Source organism: Macrotis lagotis, chromosome 1 (assembly GCF_037893015.1).
Source record: "Macrotis lagotis isolate mMagLag1 chromosome 1, bilby.v1.9.chrom.fasta, whole genome shotgun sequence".
In the NCBI taxonomy this organism is placed as follows: domain Eukaryota; kingdom Metazoa; phylum Chordata; class Mammalia; order Peramelemorphia; family Peramelidae; genus Macrotis; species Macrotis lagotis.
In genome coordinates, this window is record NC_133658.1 from 929,801,975 (window position 1) to 929,818,824 (window position 16,850).

The window sequence follows — 16,850 nt, forward strand, 5'->3', positions numbered from 1 at the left end:
CGCCTCGCGCTCCTGGCCCCGATGCCTACATTTCCCAGCAGCCTCCAGGGCGGGATCGTAACGCCGTGATTGGGCCTCGCGGAGCAGCTGCTCCACACGGACACATGCGCAGTAGAAGCCTCTTCCCCGCCCCCACCCCTTAGGCAGGGCGGCTTCCACGAAGTCCATTCTTTGGTGTTTCCGGGATGGGCTCCAGCAGCCCAGGCCTGGGCGACGGCACCGAGCCATTGCTCCCCGCCTCCCCCAGGGACGGAGGCCCGGCGGCCCCTGCGCCTCGCGAGGGTGGGGCACGAGTCACCAATCAGAGCAGGCGGTCATCGCCAAGGCCCCTGGGAACTGTAGTTCTGCCTTCCCGCGCGTGCGCGTCGGCCCAGGTCCCTTTGAAGGGGCGCGATTGGGGGAGGGCCACGGCGTGCTCGTGACGTCACGCCGCCCCCGTCACCATGGAAACACGGGGCCTGGACTCCCTCCCCGAGGCCCCCTTACGGGCCGGGCCTCCGCGGGGTTCGGTGACTCGCCCAGGGTCACCCAGCTGGTAAGTGGGGTCGGATTTGAACTCGGGACCTCCTGCCCGCAGGGCCGGTGCTGCGTCGGCTCCACCCCCCAGCTGCCCCCCACGGCTGGCTCCTGGGAAGGAGCCCCCAGGCGTCCCCAAAGAGGAGGTTGAGCCCCTGGCCCAGGCCAAGCCCCCCACTTCACCCACGGGCCCCGGCGGCCGCCCCTGGCCCTGCCCCTGGGGCCCTGCGCAGAGCCGGCCAAGGGCACCTCCACGATGGGCACAGCCCCGAGGCAGTCTCTCTTCCCGGGGTGATGCCAGACCCGGCTCCTCCCCAGTCTGACCCCCCAGCTCCCCCGGGGACCCGGGTTCCTCCCTCCCCTAGGCCTTCCCCCCCTCTTCCTCGATGCCCGCCCCTGGGCGTTCCAGCTGGCACGTCCCTGGTGATGGCCCCAGACCAGCAGGGCTGTTCACACGGACAGGACTCTCCTGTTTGTGGGACCACATAGAGGTGGGAAGTGAAGCCCGTAGGGGAGGCCTTGAGAGAAAGCACTCCCCGGCCCAGGGCTTGTCCAGCTTTGGGCTCCGGCCTCTCCCTGGGCATCCACCCTCCTTCAGGAAGCCTTCCCTGCTTCTCCCCCAGGGCAGCCCCCTAATGCCCCACACCCTCATCCCAGGGTCTCCCTGGAAGGATCCCCTCCTCTCACTGGGCCACAGCCACCCTGATGATGAGAGAAGACTCAAGTCCGACCTCCACAAGGCAGTCTGCTTCTGGACCTGAGCAGACCGTATACAGTGGGCACTTAATGTGTGCTTTGTTGGGTCTCCAGTGGAGAGAGCATCAGACCGGGGCCTTCAGGAGCCCTGGAGAGGCTGCTTCCTTTCCACAGCCATGGACAGTTCAGCTCAAGGGAAGCTGTATGGATGAGGGGGCTGCCTGTGGCCAGCACAGTATTGTCCTCCTTCTGGATGCTTCTGTGCCCTGGTGATATGCTCCCTCTGGGCCTCCCTAACTTCTGTGAAATGGGGATGAAAGCCTAAGACTCCTATAGTTGGGACTGTTGGGGGGCAGCTGTGAAGGGGCTCTGTGAAGCCAGAGGGCTGCTGGGAGACTGGAGGTTCTGGGGGGGGGTGACCCCTCCATCCTATAGATGTCTAGGGGCTCCAAACTAAGCTTATGGATGGAATCTCTGCTACCCAGACACCTCAGTACTGGCGATACCACTGAAGGGGCACATGAGCACAGGCTCAGCCTGGCACATCAGCTCTCACCTCTCTGGAGGATGCTGGGAGGGGCCTTAGAGATCCCCCAGATCACAGGTTCTTCACCTGGTGGCCACAGATCCCCACATGGTCCGTGGACAGAACCCTAGCTGGATGGGAGAAAAGAATACATCTTTATTATATTAAATTGAACATTTTCTTCAATTAAGACTGAAAAATAAAACCCAAGTCTGAGAAGGAATACATAGTTTTACCAGACTGTCTACCAAGGAGGATGTTGAGGCCCAAAAAGAGGTCTCCTCAAACTTGGCTTCTAGGTCAGCTGCTCCTTGGGAATTTTGCCTTCAAAAGAAAGACTTGTGTCCTTTTCTATTGAATATTTCAGCCTCCAGGACTGAGATGGAGACTTTGATTCCAAAGCAAAGTATCAATGACATGGAGTCATGATGAGGATTGATAATGGGAAGATTCTCAAGAACTGCTCCTCAGGGCCCCAGATTGGGAGATGCTGATGAATGGGAGGGCAGGTTGGAGACGGGGCAAATTCCTCACACTGGCCAGACAGAAAGGTGGTTTCCAAGTGGGCGGAAACCCTCCTAGAGGAGAGGTCAAGAATGGAAGGAATTGGAGAGAAAGAGCCCTCCGAGTCTCCCTGTGGTCCCAGCAGGGTGTTGCTAGATAGCCAATAAATAAGACTTGGGGAAAGGCTTCCCACAGGACTCCTCAGAGAATCCATGACTGGGTGATACTCTGTGAGTGTGGTGACTGTGGGGAAGTCTTTAGCACTTAGCTTTTAGTGCTCATTAGAACATTCATACCCAGGGAAAGCTCTCAAACATCATGAGTGTGGGAAAGCTTTTAGCTAGAACTGCGACCTGATTTGCCACCAGAGAATTCACACTGGAGAGAGACTCGATGACTGTAATGAGTCAGGGAGTCTTTTACTCATAACTCAGCCTGCCTCAGCACCAGAGGAGTACCTGGAGAGAGACCCCAGGACTGTAATGAGTCGGGGAGTCTCTACTCATAGCTCAGCCCTCCAATGTAAGAGGAGTCACCTGGAGAGAGACCCCAATACTGTAATAAGTGGGGGAAGTCAACACTCACAGCTCAGCAGTCACATGAGCGATGTGTATGCTGAATGAAAATCTCATTGGGCATTAAAGCCATCATAATGGGGAGAAGAAGCCAATAGCTGCTGACCAGTAGGATGAGGAAAAGCCTTCCTGGATGTTTGAGAGACTGTACACAGAGTAATTCCTAGAAATGTACTAAAGGGGAGACGTGTTCATCAGTCTTTGGAGATGGTGTAGTGTGAAGGACATACTTTAATGCCTCAAGGTTCTGGGGCTCAGCTTCTGTCAGATGGTCTCTTCCTTGTAGGGTATCTATGATGGGTAAAACATATTTTTAACAATAAGTCTGATGAATGCAAAAATTTCCCTGTGAGAACTCTGTCTCCTTTCCAGCCAAAGATAAGACACCAGAGGGAAATCTTGGAGGGTTTTCTATCAAAGAGGGAGTTTTTATCCCAAAAGCTGGACTCTATGGGTTGTCTCCTGCTTTTGCACCTAGTCTATTCCACTGGTCCAGCACTCTATTTCTTAGCCAATACCAAACAGTTTTGATGACTGATGCTTTATAATATAATTTTAGATCAGGTAGGGCTAAGCCCCCTTCTTTTGCACTTTTTTTCATTAAGCTCCTGGAAATTCTTGAATTTTTATTTCTCCATATGAATTTACTTACAACTTTTTCTAACTCATTAAAGTAATTTTTTGGAATTTTGATTGGTAGGGCACTAAACAGGTAGTTTAGTTTTGGTAGAATTGTCATTTTTATTATATTAGCTCTACCTATCCATGAGCAGTTGATATTTGCCCAGTTATTTAAATCTGATTTAATTTGTGTGAGCAGTGTTTTATAATTGTTTTCAAAAAGTTTCTGAGTGTGTCTTGGCAAATAGACTCCCAAGTATTTTATATTGTCTGAGGTTACCTTGAATGGGATTTCTCTTTCTAGCTCTTCCTGCTGTATCTTGCTAGAAAAGTTGAGGATTTATGAGCGTTTATTTTATAACCCCCAACTTTGCTAAATTTGCTAATTGTTTCCAGGATTTTTTTGGATGATTTCTTGGGATTCTCTAGGTAGACCATCATGTCATCTGCAAAAAGTGAGAGTTTTGTCTCTTGCTTCCCAATTCTAATTCCTTCAATTTCTTTTTCTTCTCTAATTGCTGAGGCTAACATTTCTAATACAATATTGAATAGTAGTGGTGATAATGGGCACCCTTGTTTCACCCCTGATCTTATTGGGAATGCCTCTAGCCTCTCTCCATTGAATATAATGCTTGTTAATGGTTTCAGATGGATACTGCTAATTTTTCTAAGGAACAGTCCATTTATTCCTACACTATCTAGTGTTTTTAATAGGAATGGATGCTGTATTTTGTCAAAAGCTTTTTCAGCATCTATTGCTATGATCATATGATTTCTGATAGGGTTGTTGTTGATATAATTGAGTATACTAACAGTTTTCCTAATATTGAACCAACCCTGCATTCCTGGGATAAATCCTACTTGATCATAATGTATTATCCTAGTGATGACTTGTAATCGTTTTGCTAAGATTTTATTTAGGATTTTTGCATCTATATTCATCAGGGAAATAGGTCTATAATTTTCTTTCTCTGTTTTAACTCTTCCTAGTTTAGGTATCAGCACCATATTGGTGTCATAGAAAGAGTTAGGCAGAGTTCCATCTTTCCCTATTTTTCCAAAGAGTTTATATAGAATTGGAACCAATTGTTCCTTAAATGTTTGGTAGAATTCACTTGTGAATCCATCAGGCCCTGGAGATTTTTTCTTAGGGAGTTCAATGATGGCTTGTTGAATTTCTTTTTCTGAGAGGGTTGTTTAGGTATTTAATCTCCTCTCATTTAACCTGGGCAACTTAGATTTTTGTAAATATTCATCCATTTCACTTAGATTGTCAAATTTCTTGGCATAGAGTTGGTCAAAATAATTTCAAATTATTACTTTAATTTCATCTGGGAGGGTTTTCTGATGGGAAGTGTCCTCAGCAATAAGCATCTTTGTTTTTCGGACTTCTACCCCACCTGTGTGAGGTAGAGAGTGGAGAATTATTGCTTCTATTTTTTCAGGGGAGAACAATAAGACCCAAGGTCATATTACTTGCAAGTTTTGGAGCAGGGGCTCAACCCCAGCTCCAGGGCCTGTGCCTCACCTATGGGCTGTCCTTGGGTGACTTTGAGGAATGGCCTTGATCAGGTTTAACTAATTGGCGTGATCAAGTTGGGTGGTACCTTAGAAGACGCATGATTCAACTCCTCATTGTATAGAAGGTAGGGTTGGAAGGAACCCTTGTGGGCTACCCCTGATGTAGCCAGGGAGGGGGCAGAAGCATTGGGGGCTGTGAAGGGAAGTGTAAAGGAGCCTCAGAGAGGACATCCAGCCTCAGATTTGTTCTCTTTGCATAGACCTTTTAGCTGCAGGGAATGACTTGGGCTGAAAAAATGAGAGACTAGATTTCCTGGCAATGAACCACCAGGTCATCAGCAGTATCCTACTAAGGATCTGGGTTCAGATTCAGTGTGCCATTTGTTACTTGTGTGACTTGAGGCAGGCCTTCCCCCATACCAGGTTGTGAACCCTGTGCTTCTGATGTCCCCAAGCCCTGCCAGGTTTGGAAGAAGTTTGTATATTCACAGCTGTGCCCTTGTCCAGAGAGGAGAAAGACCTCCAGCTGGAAATAGCAGAGTGACACATGGTCAGCAGCCTCCCAGACCAACCCTCCCCTGGCCTGGGGCGGCTCCAGGCTCCTGCCAGCTCTGGCTGCCTTGCCAGAAACCATCTCAGCAGGGGAGAGAGAGAGAGAGAGTGTTAGAGAGACAGAAAGACAGAGAGAGACAAAGTCAGAGAGACACAGAGAGTCAGATAGACAGTGAGAGAGACAGACAGAAAGACACAGAGAGAGATACAAGAGCAAGAGAGAGCTGCTTCAGCTGCCCCCAACACTCTGTCTCTCTCTCTGACTCTTGGTCTCCTTCTCTCTCTCTCTGATTCTTGGTCTCTCTGTCTTGCTCTGTCTCTATCTCTTTCTCTCTGTCTCTGTCTCTGTCTCTGTATGTGTCTCTCTCAAATACACACATACACACAGTTACACAAACATGCACAGTTACACACTCAATCACATACACACACACACACACACTCTCTCTCTCCCACACATAGTTACACACAACTACACCCAGTCCAGTCACATTCATCCACATACACAGTTGCACATGCACACACATTGCTATCCTGACCCCAAACTAGGATTTATATAGAACTGTTTATTACTTTACAAAATAGCAACAGCAGATCTTGATAGTATTAGATAAAAAATGTATATATCCCTCCCTCCCTCCCTCCATGATACACTCATCTCTTTGTAGGAGAGGTTCCCCTACCATAGTAGAGGGAGGTCAACCCTGGGATCTGGCAGATGGGGCTTCAGCCCCTTTTCTGATTCCTGCTAATTCAACCTCATTATCGGTAGCTCCTGCCTTTTTCTCACTTTTCTGTCCTAATACACCCCTCTCCACAAAGATTAAACAGAGAAGGGAAAGTTCCTCCAAACCAAGGAACAACAAGCACTGAGCCCCCTCCTCACAGAGGGCAGGAAGTGGTGTTGTCATTGCTTCTCCTGGTCTACTGTGATTGTTGTCAACCTACTGCATTCCATGTTTGTTATTTTCTTTGCCCCCGAAAATGTTTTAGTACTATTAGAAGACAACAAGCTACAGATGGGGTGCTGATCTTCACCTGGGAAGGGAGTTTCCACACCAAAATCTCTGCTCCATTGAGATCCCAGGTCTGTATAATCACTTCCTTCCAAAGAAAAGATACACAAACAATTCATAAATAATAACTCATATTTATGAATATCTCATTTGATCCTCAGGACAGCAGAGTGAGGTGAGTGGTATCATTATCCCCATTTTACAGATGAGGAAACTGAGGCATAGAGGGTGAAGTGACTTGCCCAGGGTCACACAGCTAGTAAGTGTGCGAGGCTGAATTTGCATTCAGGTCATACTGACTCCAGGACCAGCTCTCTTTCCCTTGTGCCACCTTAGCTGCCCTTGCCCATGGTTACAGAGATAATCTATGCCTGGGACTGGATTTGCACTCACATCTTTCTGACTTCATGTCTAACACCCTCCACCATGCCACCTAGCTGCCCCTCCTCCATCTCTCACGTTTTGTCCAAAAGCTAACGAACTTCAAAAGATTGGGAGAATAAGGGCTAGAGGTCCAGACTCAAGAGTCCAGCCCTTGGGAGTGACTGTGAGCCAGCCCAGCAGTTCGTCAGACCCAATGGCCTCCATCATGCCAGGTCATGAGAAGTGAGGGGCTCATCTGCCGGCTGGTGAGCATTCCTGAGTGAAGGGGGTGGGGAAGGCAGATGGCCCAGCTCACTCACAGCTGCCCCAGCCAGACTGAAGAGTGATCCCGAAGTCTAGGGTGGCCACTTGCAGCCTACAGCATCCTGCCCCGCTCCTCATTGCTTTCTTTGGCCTCTCTGGCTACCCTCAAGTCCCAGACAACATTCCACCTTCTACAGGAGCCAGTCCCCAATCCCTTGTCATCCACTTGGCACCTTCCCTTCATGGTGTTCTCCAATGGACTCTGCCTACATCTGTTCTAGACATTGCTGTTTCCATGTTGTCTTCACCCACCCACTGTCGCCATTAGATCATGAGCCTTGTGAGAACAAGGAGAGTCTTTCTTGGTAACCCCAGAGCACATAATCGGCCCTTTAATGGCTGAAATCCAGCACCAGCACCACCAGAGATGGGATGGTCTAGCCCACTAGGGTCCAGGCCCTGGGAGGCCCTGTGCCAGAGACAGTGAGAGCAGAGATCTCTGGGAGTGCTCCAGGACTGGCCTCAGAGTGGCTGGCATTGGCCACAGTGTTTAGGCTGGAGCATCGTCAGCTCATGGGCCCAGGGATGTCCTAGAAGACCCTGAAGAACCAACGTTCTGAACCTCACAAACTCAGGGGAACCTAACCCTTCCCTCAGGGAGAACCCCACAGAACTGATCACCCACTCAAAGCTCGGAAGGGCTGGCAGAAAGCAAAAAAAAAAAGCCTAAAAAAAAAATCACTGAACACCCTGAAAACTAGGTCTATTCAGTATTTCTGCATCTGGAAAAAATGGTTTTCACATGTGTTTTATCCATGCATATTTTACACACATTTCTGTGGGATCCATACTTGTGATTTCATTGATGTGGGGGACTCCAAGTATGGAAATGTTCTCCATTGACAGAGAACCATATCCTTTATATTTTGTAGTCTTAGAGATCTAATTACTCGGGAAACCAAGATACTAAGAAATATGGTAAGGGTCAGATCAAGGGTGTGTCTCAGGATTTGAATTCGGTTGATGAGTGTTGAGGATTTTAGGGAGCTATTGTTAGAAATGATTGATTTCGACCCCTCTTCTATTTCAATTAGGATTAATCAGTTTGATATTTTAAATAAATCATACAGACAATTAGGTAAGACAGGTTCTTACAGCAGGCCTCAAACTTTAATTTAATGTATACTACTTGTTTACTAGTTATGAAATTTACCTGCACATGAGAATGCTGACAAAGATAGCTCCATCCTGTTTTGTTCAAATTCTCTGTTCAAACCCCAGCATCAGTAGGAGGGGGGTGGGGTGGGGGGATGCCTGGATGCTTGTATTCCCTCTCTTTTGCTTAATGTAGAATTTTCTATCTAGCAATAATTGTGAAAAGGATTTTCTTGATTTTTTTTTAATTTTTGCAAGGCAATGGGGTTGAGTGGCTTGCCCAAGCCCACACAGCTAGGTCATTATTAAGTGTCTTGAGGCCAGATTTGAACTCAGGTACTCCAGACTCCAGGACCAGTGTTCTATCCCCTGTGCCACCTAGCCGCCCCCTTATTGATTCTTTAATGAGTTGATTTTTATATTCAGGTTGACTTATCCATTTTGTATTCATTGTAGTCTATGGTATAAGATGTTGGTACAAAGCCAATTTCATTCCAAATAAGTTCAGCCTGCTCTTTACCCAACAGGATTCTCTTTTGTCCAAAGCCCTCTCAGATTCTGCTTCCATTGCCAAGCTTTTCAGGTTAATTCTCTGGATGGTGTAGACAAACTCAACTCAGCTCATTTATCAAGCTGTAGGTGAGAGGATTAGCAAAGATGGGGGACTAGGAAGAAGTAATATAGCTCATTTCTCCCCACAACTGCTCCAAGAGTTTAATCAGAATATCAGACTGGTTAGTTGTCAAGAATTCTAAAAAGAAACTACAGTAGGTCATGTTTCTACCAAAAAAAGTGATGTAAATGATGTCTTGGGGTTTTTACAGCCTAGATTCTGGGCTCCAAGATTAGGTTTGACCTTTGAAACTCATCCAAGAGGGTCAAATTCCCCCCTCCCATATGCTCCTCCTAGAGTTAGTTTGGGAAAATTTTCCAATATGCTCCTAACCAAGTTTTCATGGAGGTAGGTCCTCAGCTCCCTTACACACTCAGAGCTACAAATGTAAGTGGATAGGGCACTGCAGAGAAGATCCAATGGAATCACAGAAGCCCCAAAGCAGAGGTAAACACAAAAAAATGCTCACGACAATTACCAGGACCCCAAAGAAATATTTGCTGATTAGTGAACAGATATTATAAGACAACTGAGCAAAAAATTAAGGGCAATGGATCTTGAGTCAGACCAGTTCACCTGAGAGGTTGAGAATGAGAAAGGAGTTCTTTCAGAATAGTACAATGGCTAGAAGAACACGAATGGTGGAGGGATTGAAGCTCTTGGTGATGCTTGTCCTTCATTCTCGACGAAGGCCACATGAATTGGATTTGTGTGAGGGGAACGCTGTGCCAAGTCACCAGCCTCATATTCTCCAGAGCCATCTGGGACCAGTGGCTAGATATGAGTCGGAGCGACTGGAGATGACCCTGAATATGAAGCAGTCAGTGTTAAGTGACTAGGATCACACAGCTAGTGACATTTAAGTGTCTGAGGCTGGATTCAATGTTCTCATGACTCCAAGGCCGGTGCTCAATCCATTGAGCCAGCTAGCCGCCCTTTAGGAAAGACACAGATTGGACAGTGAGCAGGATGGTAGGGAGAACCGGGGTCTAGAGCCTAAGAGTATGGGTTAAAAGGATGGAAAGGAGGGACAACCTAGCTGTCCAAATGTTCCGCCTGCCTTGAAAGGGCAAAATTAAAAGCAATGGCTAGAAGACAGAGAAGCAGATTCTTCACAAAACATCCCAAATTAGAAGGAATCCCCTTCACAAAGGAGGATAGATGAGCACGTGTCAGTGATATAATGGAGAGAGGGTTTTGATCAGCTATAAGGTGGAACTAGAGATGGACTGCAAAGGTTCCATCTGATTTTAAAATTTGGTGATTCATGTCTCTCAACTTCCCAGACAAGGGAGGACTTTTATGATACCAAACACCTCATGACTGAGCAAGTCTAAACCTACACTGTGTTGGAAAATAACTGATCCATGCAGTGGGTAATATTGCAATATGGATTGTTCGGGACACTCGGAGATGCTGAGGGGTGAATGCAGTAGGGAGAAATGCATGCCCGTTAGCAGCAGTCTAGCATCAGAGCTGTGCCGAGTCACTGACCCTTTGAAGCCAAGGAATATGATGTAGGAAGGATGATGTTAAAGAAATGTGAACTCCATCTGTAAGGTTGAGAAGGAGAAGGAAACAGTAATACCAACTCTTCTCATGTAATCATAATGGAACCATCTTGCTTTCAAAGCTTCATTAGACTCCCCTAGCCAAATTCCCCCAATCAAGACTAATCCACTAGCCAGGGTGAGTCACAAAACTTATGACTTGGGCACCTTCCATTTCCAGCTGTCTAACAAAGATGGAATGGCTACTCTGCCCCTCCCTTACCCACAGAAGAGAAGCCCTCCTTCTGCTTTTTTACTAATTGTCAGTCTGGGATAACTGTGGGGTCCAGATGCAATATGACAAAAGGATTTTAGTGTTTGAAGGGATGGAGGTCTGAAGCATGTCAACTCCCAGGGGGAAGTGACTAGATCAATTTATAATTACAATTTTATTCATTGAATGCCAAATCCCTCTGTACATCCCTGATGTACTAAGAGCTTCGCAGCTCAAAATATATTGCCTATTCCTTCAAAAAGTTGCTTTATTCTTCTCCTGTGAGGTTGGCGCAACAGAAAACCAACTAGTATTATTTCCAATCCCTAACCATACTTGCTTCTCTCATAGAATAACCTCTTTCGAGAAAATACTAGATTTGAGTGAAGAGGCCAAGGACTTGCCAGGAGAGGGAGACTGAGGCCAGGGACTTCTCAAAGAATTTTCATGGTTTCTGCCTATGTAGCTCTGGAAAACAGCTATAGAACAACTCCTTGGTTTGGCAAAAAAGATAGCAACTCAATGAACCTCTGGTTCAATCACACCCGATTAAATCCAAATGGATTTCCTAACAGAAATGGCAACGATAAAACTCAGATGTATTTTGGGGTTGGCGTCTGCTGCTTGCCTAATTTCTTTAGCCTGGCCCAGCTGACAGAACAATTGACTCTTGGCTTCTCAGGGATCGTTTCAGGCAATGAGGTTAAGTGACTTGCCCAATGTCACATAGCTAGGTAATTTTTAAGGATCTGAAGCCAGATTTAAACTCAGGTCCTCCTGACTCCAGGGTCAGTGCTCTATCTACTGTGCCACCTAGTGGCTTCTTGTCTTCCATTTTTTTTAGGTTTTTTTTTTTTTTTGCAAGGCAAATGGGGTTAAGTGGCTTGCCCAAGGCCACATGACTAGGTATTAAGTGTCTGAGTTCGGATTTGAACTCAGGTCCTCCTGACTCCAGGGCTGGTGCTCTATCCATTGTGCCACCTAGCCGTCCCTTGTTTTCCATTCTTGAAGAAAACCACAACTTCAAGGAGGTGATGCTGTGACAAGCACAGGAATCAGATTTGAGTGAGGGGGGACTGTGCTAAGTCACCAGCCTCACTTTCTCTTCCAGAGTCATCTGGGTCCAGTGGCCAGATAAAGAATCAGGACAGCTGGAGATGGTTTTGGATGCAAGGTGATCAGGGCTAAGTGACTTATCCAAGGTCACACAACTAGTAAATAGCAAGTGCCTGAGGTTGGATTCCAACTCCCAATCTCTTGACTCCAAGGCCAGTGCTCTATCCACCTAGCTGCCCCACTATACCATAACATTCCCAATAAAGGGAATCTATCCCTTTACCTGAAGACTTAAATAAAGAGAGAAAATAGATCTGGTGTTTGGGGAAAAGATGTAGAAAACTGCTGAAGGATCCCAGAAACAGAGAAACTAATAACTTCTTGGTTTCCTAAAATGATCATTTTCATCTTTCAAAAAAAGGTGAAGAAAGCTAATTCTGCACCTACTGCCCCCAAAAAGAAGCAGGTGGCTACTGAAATAAAAGTGCTAGGCATCTTGAGGGAAGTGACCCCTCTACCTTGTAGTTTGTGAGAGAGCAAGAGAAGAAGGACAGGCATAACTCTAGGCTTCAGGAGAAGATATTTCAAAATGCTACCTTTGCATTTTGAAGTTCATGGTAAGAACTAAGGAACAATGGATTGAGAGGCCACAAGTGCCTATGAAGCATTTCCTAGGTCCCAGAAACTGTTGTAGAAGGAACAGTGGAAGAGGAGGGAAAGTGAGAGACTTGGGATTTCCTTGGACATTACTGGAGCTGGAGAGTAGGATGGAGATGAGAGTTTGGGTTGATGGGACTGTTCTTTGATAGCTAGGGGCAGGCAGGAGATTTCCACTTAAGATTTCAGCTATATCTTCTCTATGACCCTTCAGATCTCAGCAGGGCCCTCAACTGCCTTCAGCAGAAGAGTTTCTAGAAGCCCAGGAAGTATCTGATGGCTTTTCATGCTATCCTTGTGGTCATTATATTTTTATTCTATTCAATGAATGGTTTTAAAAAAACAGATACATATCACCAAGTTTTCTATCAGAATTTTCCTTCTGAATAAAGTAGATCATAATAAAACATAAGTAACATAAAAATCTATTACACATATGTAAAGTCAACAACTGGCTCTAAGAAAGAAAAAGATAAAAGCAATACAATAAATAACCCTTTAAAAGCAAGGAGTTTTGTAAAAAAGGAAAATAGTTAATTTTTACATTAAAAGGATTTAATTATTTCCTGATCAAAAGTAAAAAGAAAGATGGATTCTATTTTCTGCAAACTCTCTCATGCCAGTCATATCAAGTTTGGTCAACAGCATTTTAAAAATATATTTTACTTTTCCTCCAATCACATTTGAAAACAATTTTTACATTTTTAAAATTTTGCATTTCAAATTCTATCCCTCCCTTCTTCCTTTTCCTGTTCCATCCCTAAGATGGTCAGCAATCAGATATAGATTATACATGAGCAATCATTTAGAACCTTCCCATAGTAGTCATTTTGTATAAGAAGACTCAAATGAAAGAAACAGAATGAAAGTGAAAAATAGTATACGGCAATCAGTGTTCAGTGAGCATCAGTTCTTTCTCTGGAGTGGATAATATGTTTCTTCATGATGCCTTTGGGATGTCTTGGTTCACTATATTGCTAAGAAGAGCTAAGTCATTCACAGTTCTTCATAATATTGTTGTTACTGTATCCAGTGTTTTCCTGGTTCTGTTCACTTCACTATGCCTCAGGTCATGTAAGTCTCTCCAGGTTTTTCTGAAATCACCTTGCAATATTCCATCACAATCACATACTACAGCTTGTTCAGTCAGTCCCCAACTGATGAGCATTGCTTTGGTTTCCAGTTCTTAGCCACCACAAAGAGCTCCCCTCCCTTGCTTTTTTAGGTTTTTGCAAGGCAATGGGGTTAAGTGACTTGCCCAAGTCCACACAGCTAGGTAATTATTAAATTCTGAGTCCGGATTTGAACTCAGGTCCTCCTGACTCCAGGGCCGGTGCTCTCTCCACTGTGCCACCTAGTTTCCCCTTTCCACCCTTTTTTTAAATCTCTCTGGAATGCAGACCTAGTAGTGGTATTGTTGGATTAAAGGACATGCAGAGTTTTATAATCCCTTTTTTGGGCAAATCAATAAGCTTTTTTTAAGTATCAGGCCAAGAGCTTGGCATGCAAAGAAAGGAAAAACAACCCCCAAAACCTCCCAGTCCCTACCCTCCAGGACCTTAACAGTCTAATATGTTGTGTCTATATCTGCTCCAGCTGTTGAAGCCTCACTTTTCTCATGAGATTGCCCTTCATCTGGCTGGTTTTTATTCTGTATAAAAAAGTCATTACTTAAGTCCCAGCCTCCCAGAGCTCCATTGTTATTAATTGCTGTGTCTCTATGTACTCTGTGGTCTTTCTGAGCCAGACACTGGCACACGATTTGATCTTTCTCAATTTTGCCATACTGGCTGATCCGAAATCTCAAAAGGCTCAGATCAAGCTGGTGAGCTTCTTATTAAGGTCCCTTTTTTGTCATTGGATTCACTTGATCCTCTCAGGTCTCTAGCATTCTGATAACCTTTGATTTAGGATGGCATCATGCCACTGCATGACAGTCCCTCTTAAGTGATGATTACAGCGATGAAAGATATGGGGGAGCATCTTGCCCAATGTTCAGCACTGGGCCCTGAGCCCTTTCAATCTCCCCGCTATGGATAAAATTGGTCTGCAAATTGGGTAAAGGATCCTTGGGTGACTGAACACACCTACTCTGGTACAATTCATTGACTAGTGTCATTTATAGAATTAACTAAGCATTCTTTTTAGGTTTTTGCAAGGCAAACGGGGTAAGTGGCTTGCCCAAGGCCACACAGCTAGGTAATTAAGTGTCTGAGACCAGACTTGAACCCAGATACTCCTAACTCCAGGGCTGGTGCTTTATCCACTACACCACCTAGCCGCCCCCCTAAGCATTTTTTTAAACCTCCAAGTTAAAACTCCACTGGATACCTTCCACTGGTTTCAAGTCTACATGGACAACCCATGAGAGGCTGCCTATAACTGGGGCCAGGTGCTCCATGAACTTGTTCTTTTATAGGTGTGGCTAGGTGGTGCAGTGGACAGAGCACTGGCCTTGGAGTCAGGAGTACCTGGGTTCAAATCCAAGCTCAGACACTTAATAATTACTTAGCTGTGTGGCCTTGGGCAAGCCACTTAACCCCATTGCCTTGCAAAAATCTAAAAAAAATTGTTCTTTTATTGCCAAATTCTTTCTTTACAGAACCACTTGGATAAGTGGGATGATCCTCCAGTTAAGGATCACGCTTAGTTCTATTCCTCACCATATCACTGAGGCAATGGTGAAACAACTAACTCAACCAGTAGCCTCATTCCATGAACCTCTTGCTTCACCATTACAAGCATCAGCAACCTATTTACTCCTTTATATTGAGGTGGAGGTATGGGGTTTTGATGCTGGAGGTACAGTTACACTTGCTACTCTTTTTAATTGTTTTATCCAAAATACTGTTAGATTATTCTATCCAGAATAGAGTGAAGAGAGCGGTGGGCATGGAATCAGGAAGACTCATCTCCCTAAGTTCAAATCTGGCTTCAGGAACTTACTTGCTATGCCACCTTGGGCAAATCACTTACCCATTTGCCTCAGTTACTCATCTGTAAAACGAATAGGAGAAGACAATGGCAAAGCACTCCAGTATCTTGACCAAAAAAACTCCAAATGGAGTCATGAGGATTTGGACACAAGGAGAGGACAATAACCACAAAATGTGCCAGACCAGGGAGGAAGTATGAGGGATACACAGAAAGGTCAAAGACCACCCCTGCCCTGTCCAATGTCTGGGCCCTGGCCATTGCTTCTTGAACATGCTTCTGTGCTTGGAGGACAAAAGTCAACCTTCTTCTCTGCCAGTCTTGTCCAATCTGGTAATTGTGAAAATCATTCAATCCTTATTTTATTTCTTCTTAATTTTGATAACCTAGTATTGCTATGATTATTGAGGTGCTCTGCTTGAGGTTCCAATACTCGCCACTGGGTGGCAATAGAGTTCTGGCCTGGGAGAGACTCTAATAAACATTTTTTGAGATTTTATTTGAGTTTTACAATTTTCCCCCATTCTTGCTTCCCCCCCCCACCCCCAGAAGGCATTCTGTTAGTCTTTACCTTGTTTCCATGGTATACAATGATCTCAGTTGAATGTGATGAGAGAGAAATCATGTTCTTAAGGAAGAAACATAAAGTATGAGAAATAGTAGAACTACATAATAAGATAACATTTTTTAAAATTAAAAGTAATAGTCTTTGGTCTTTGTTCAAATTCCACAGTTAAAGAAACTAATTCTTGTAAAGAAAAATATGAAACCTCCAGATCCTATAAACTTGAATATTTGCTAGAAACTATGCTTTCTATAGTATGCAATTTAAGTGATACAAAGAGTTGGGGGAACTCTTTTGGGGGGGAGGGGATCTCAATATAACTCAAAGGAAAAAGTATCATAATCAAAAGTGATTTATTCACAATAACCTTGGAATGAGTTGGTCACAACCAACAAGCATCACTTAAAGCAATTAGTGAAGTAAACAAGTTAAAAAGAGTCACAGGAATAAAAGGTGTGGTTCTTTAAAAGATATATGGATAAATACCTCAGCCAAAAAAGTCTAAGCTTTCCTAACCCCCCCCCCAATGTAAAGGAAAATATGAGGGTATGTTTTATTAGGTAATGACAACACAGGTCAAGCATCTATTGCATTGCTGACCCTAACTTTTAACACAAAAGGGTCACTTTGCTACCTACTAATTAATTAGACAGTTGCTTTATCTTTTATTCTCTTGGAATAATCATCTGAGCTGATAAATATAGGGAGAGAATGATCCATTTTAATTCTATGAATAAGATCACTAGTTATTATAATTAGAGTCCACTTACAGTATCTAATTGGTCCCTGACCTTAAACTAACAGACAATTCTAGGTAGTTATAGTTTTATGCAAGAAATATTTCTTTATATGCTTAATTCTCCAAAATTATGCTCATAAAGCAAATTAATTACATAAAGAATCATTTTACCTCTCTTTTCAAAATAATTCAGCATGATATTGTCTTCAGTGG

General features: G+C 44.7%; 1 protein-coding gene across 1 annotated transcript; it reads left to right on the forward strand.

Moving 5' to 3' along the window:
• Positions 1 to 21: 21 nt before the first annotated feature.
• Positions 22 to 14,661, forward strand: LOC141510361 (uncharacterized). The gene is made up of 3 exons (XM_074220255.1): positions 22 to 49; positions 144 to 535; positions 1,174 to 14,661. The coding sequence occupies exons 1-3, from the start codon at positions 22 to 24 to the stop codon at positions 1,483 to 1,485; spliced, it is 732 nt and encodes a 243-aa protein (XP_074076356.1). The 3' UTR covers positions 1,486 to 14,661.
• Positions 14,662 to 16,850: the final 2,189 nt, after the last annotated feature.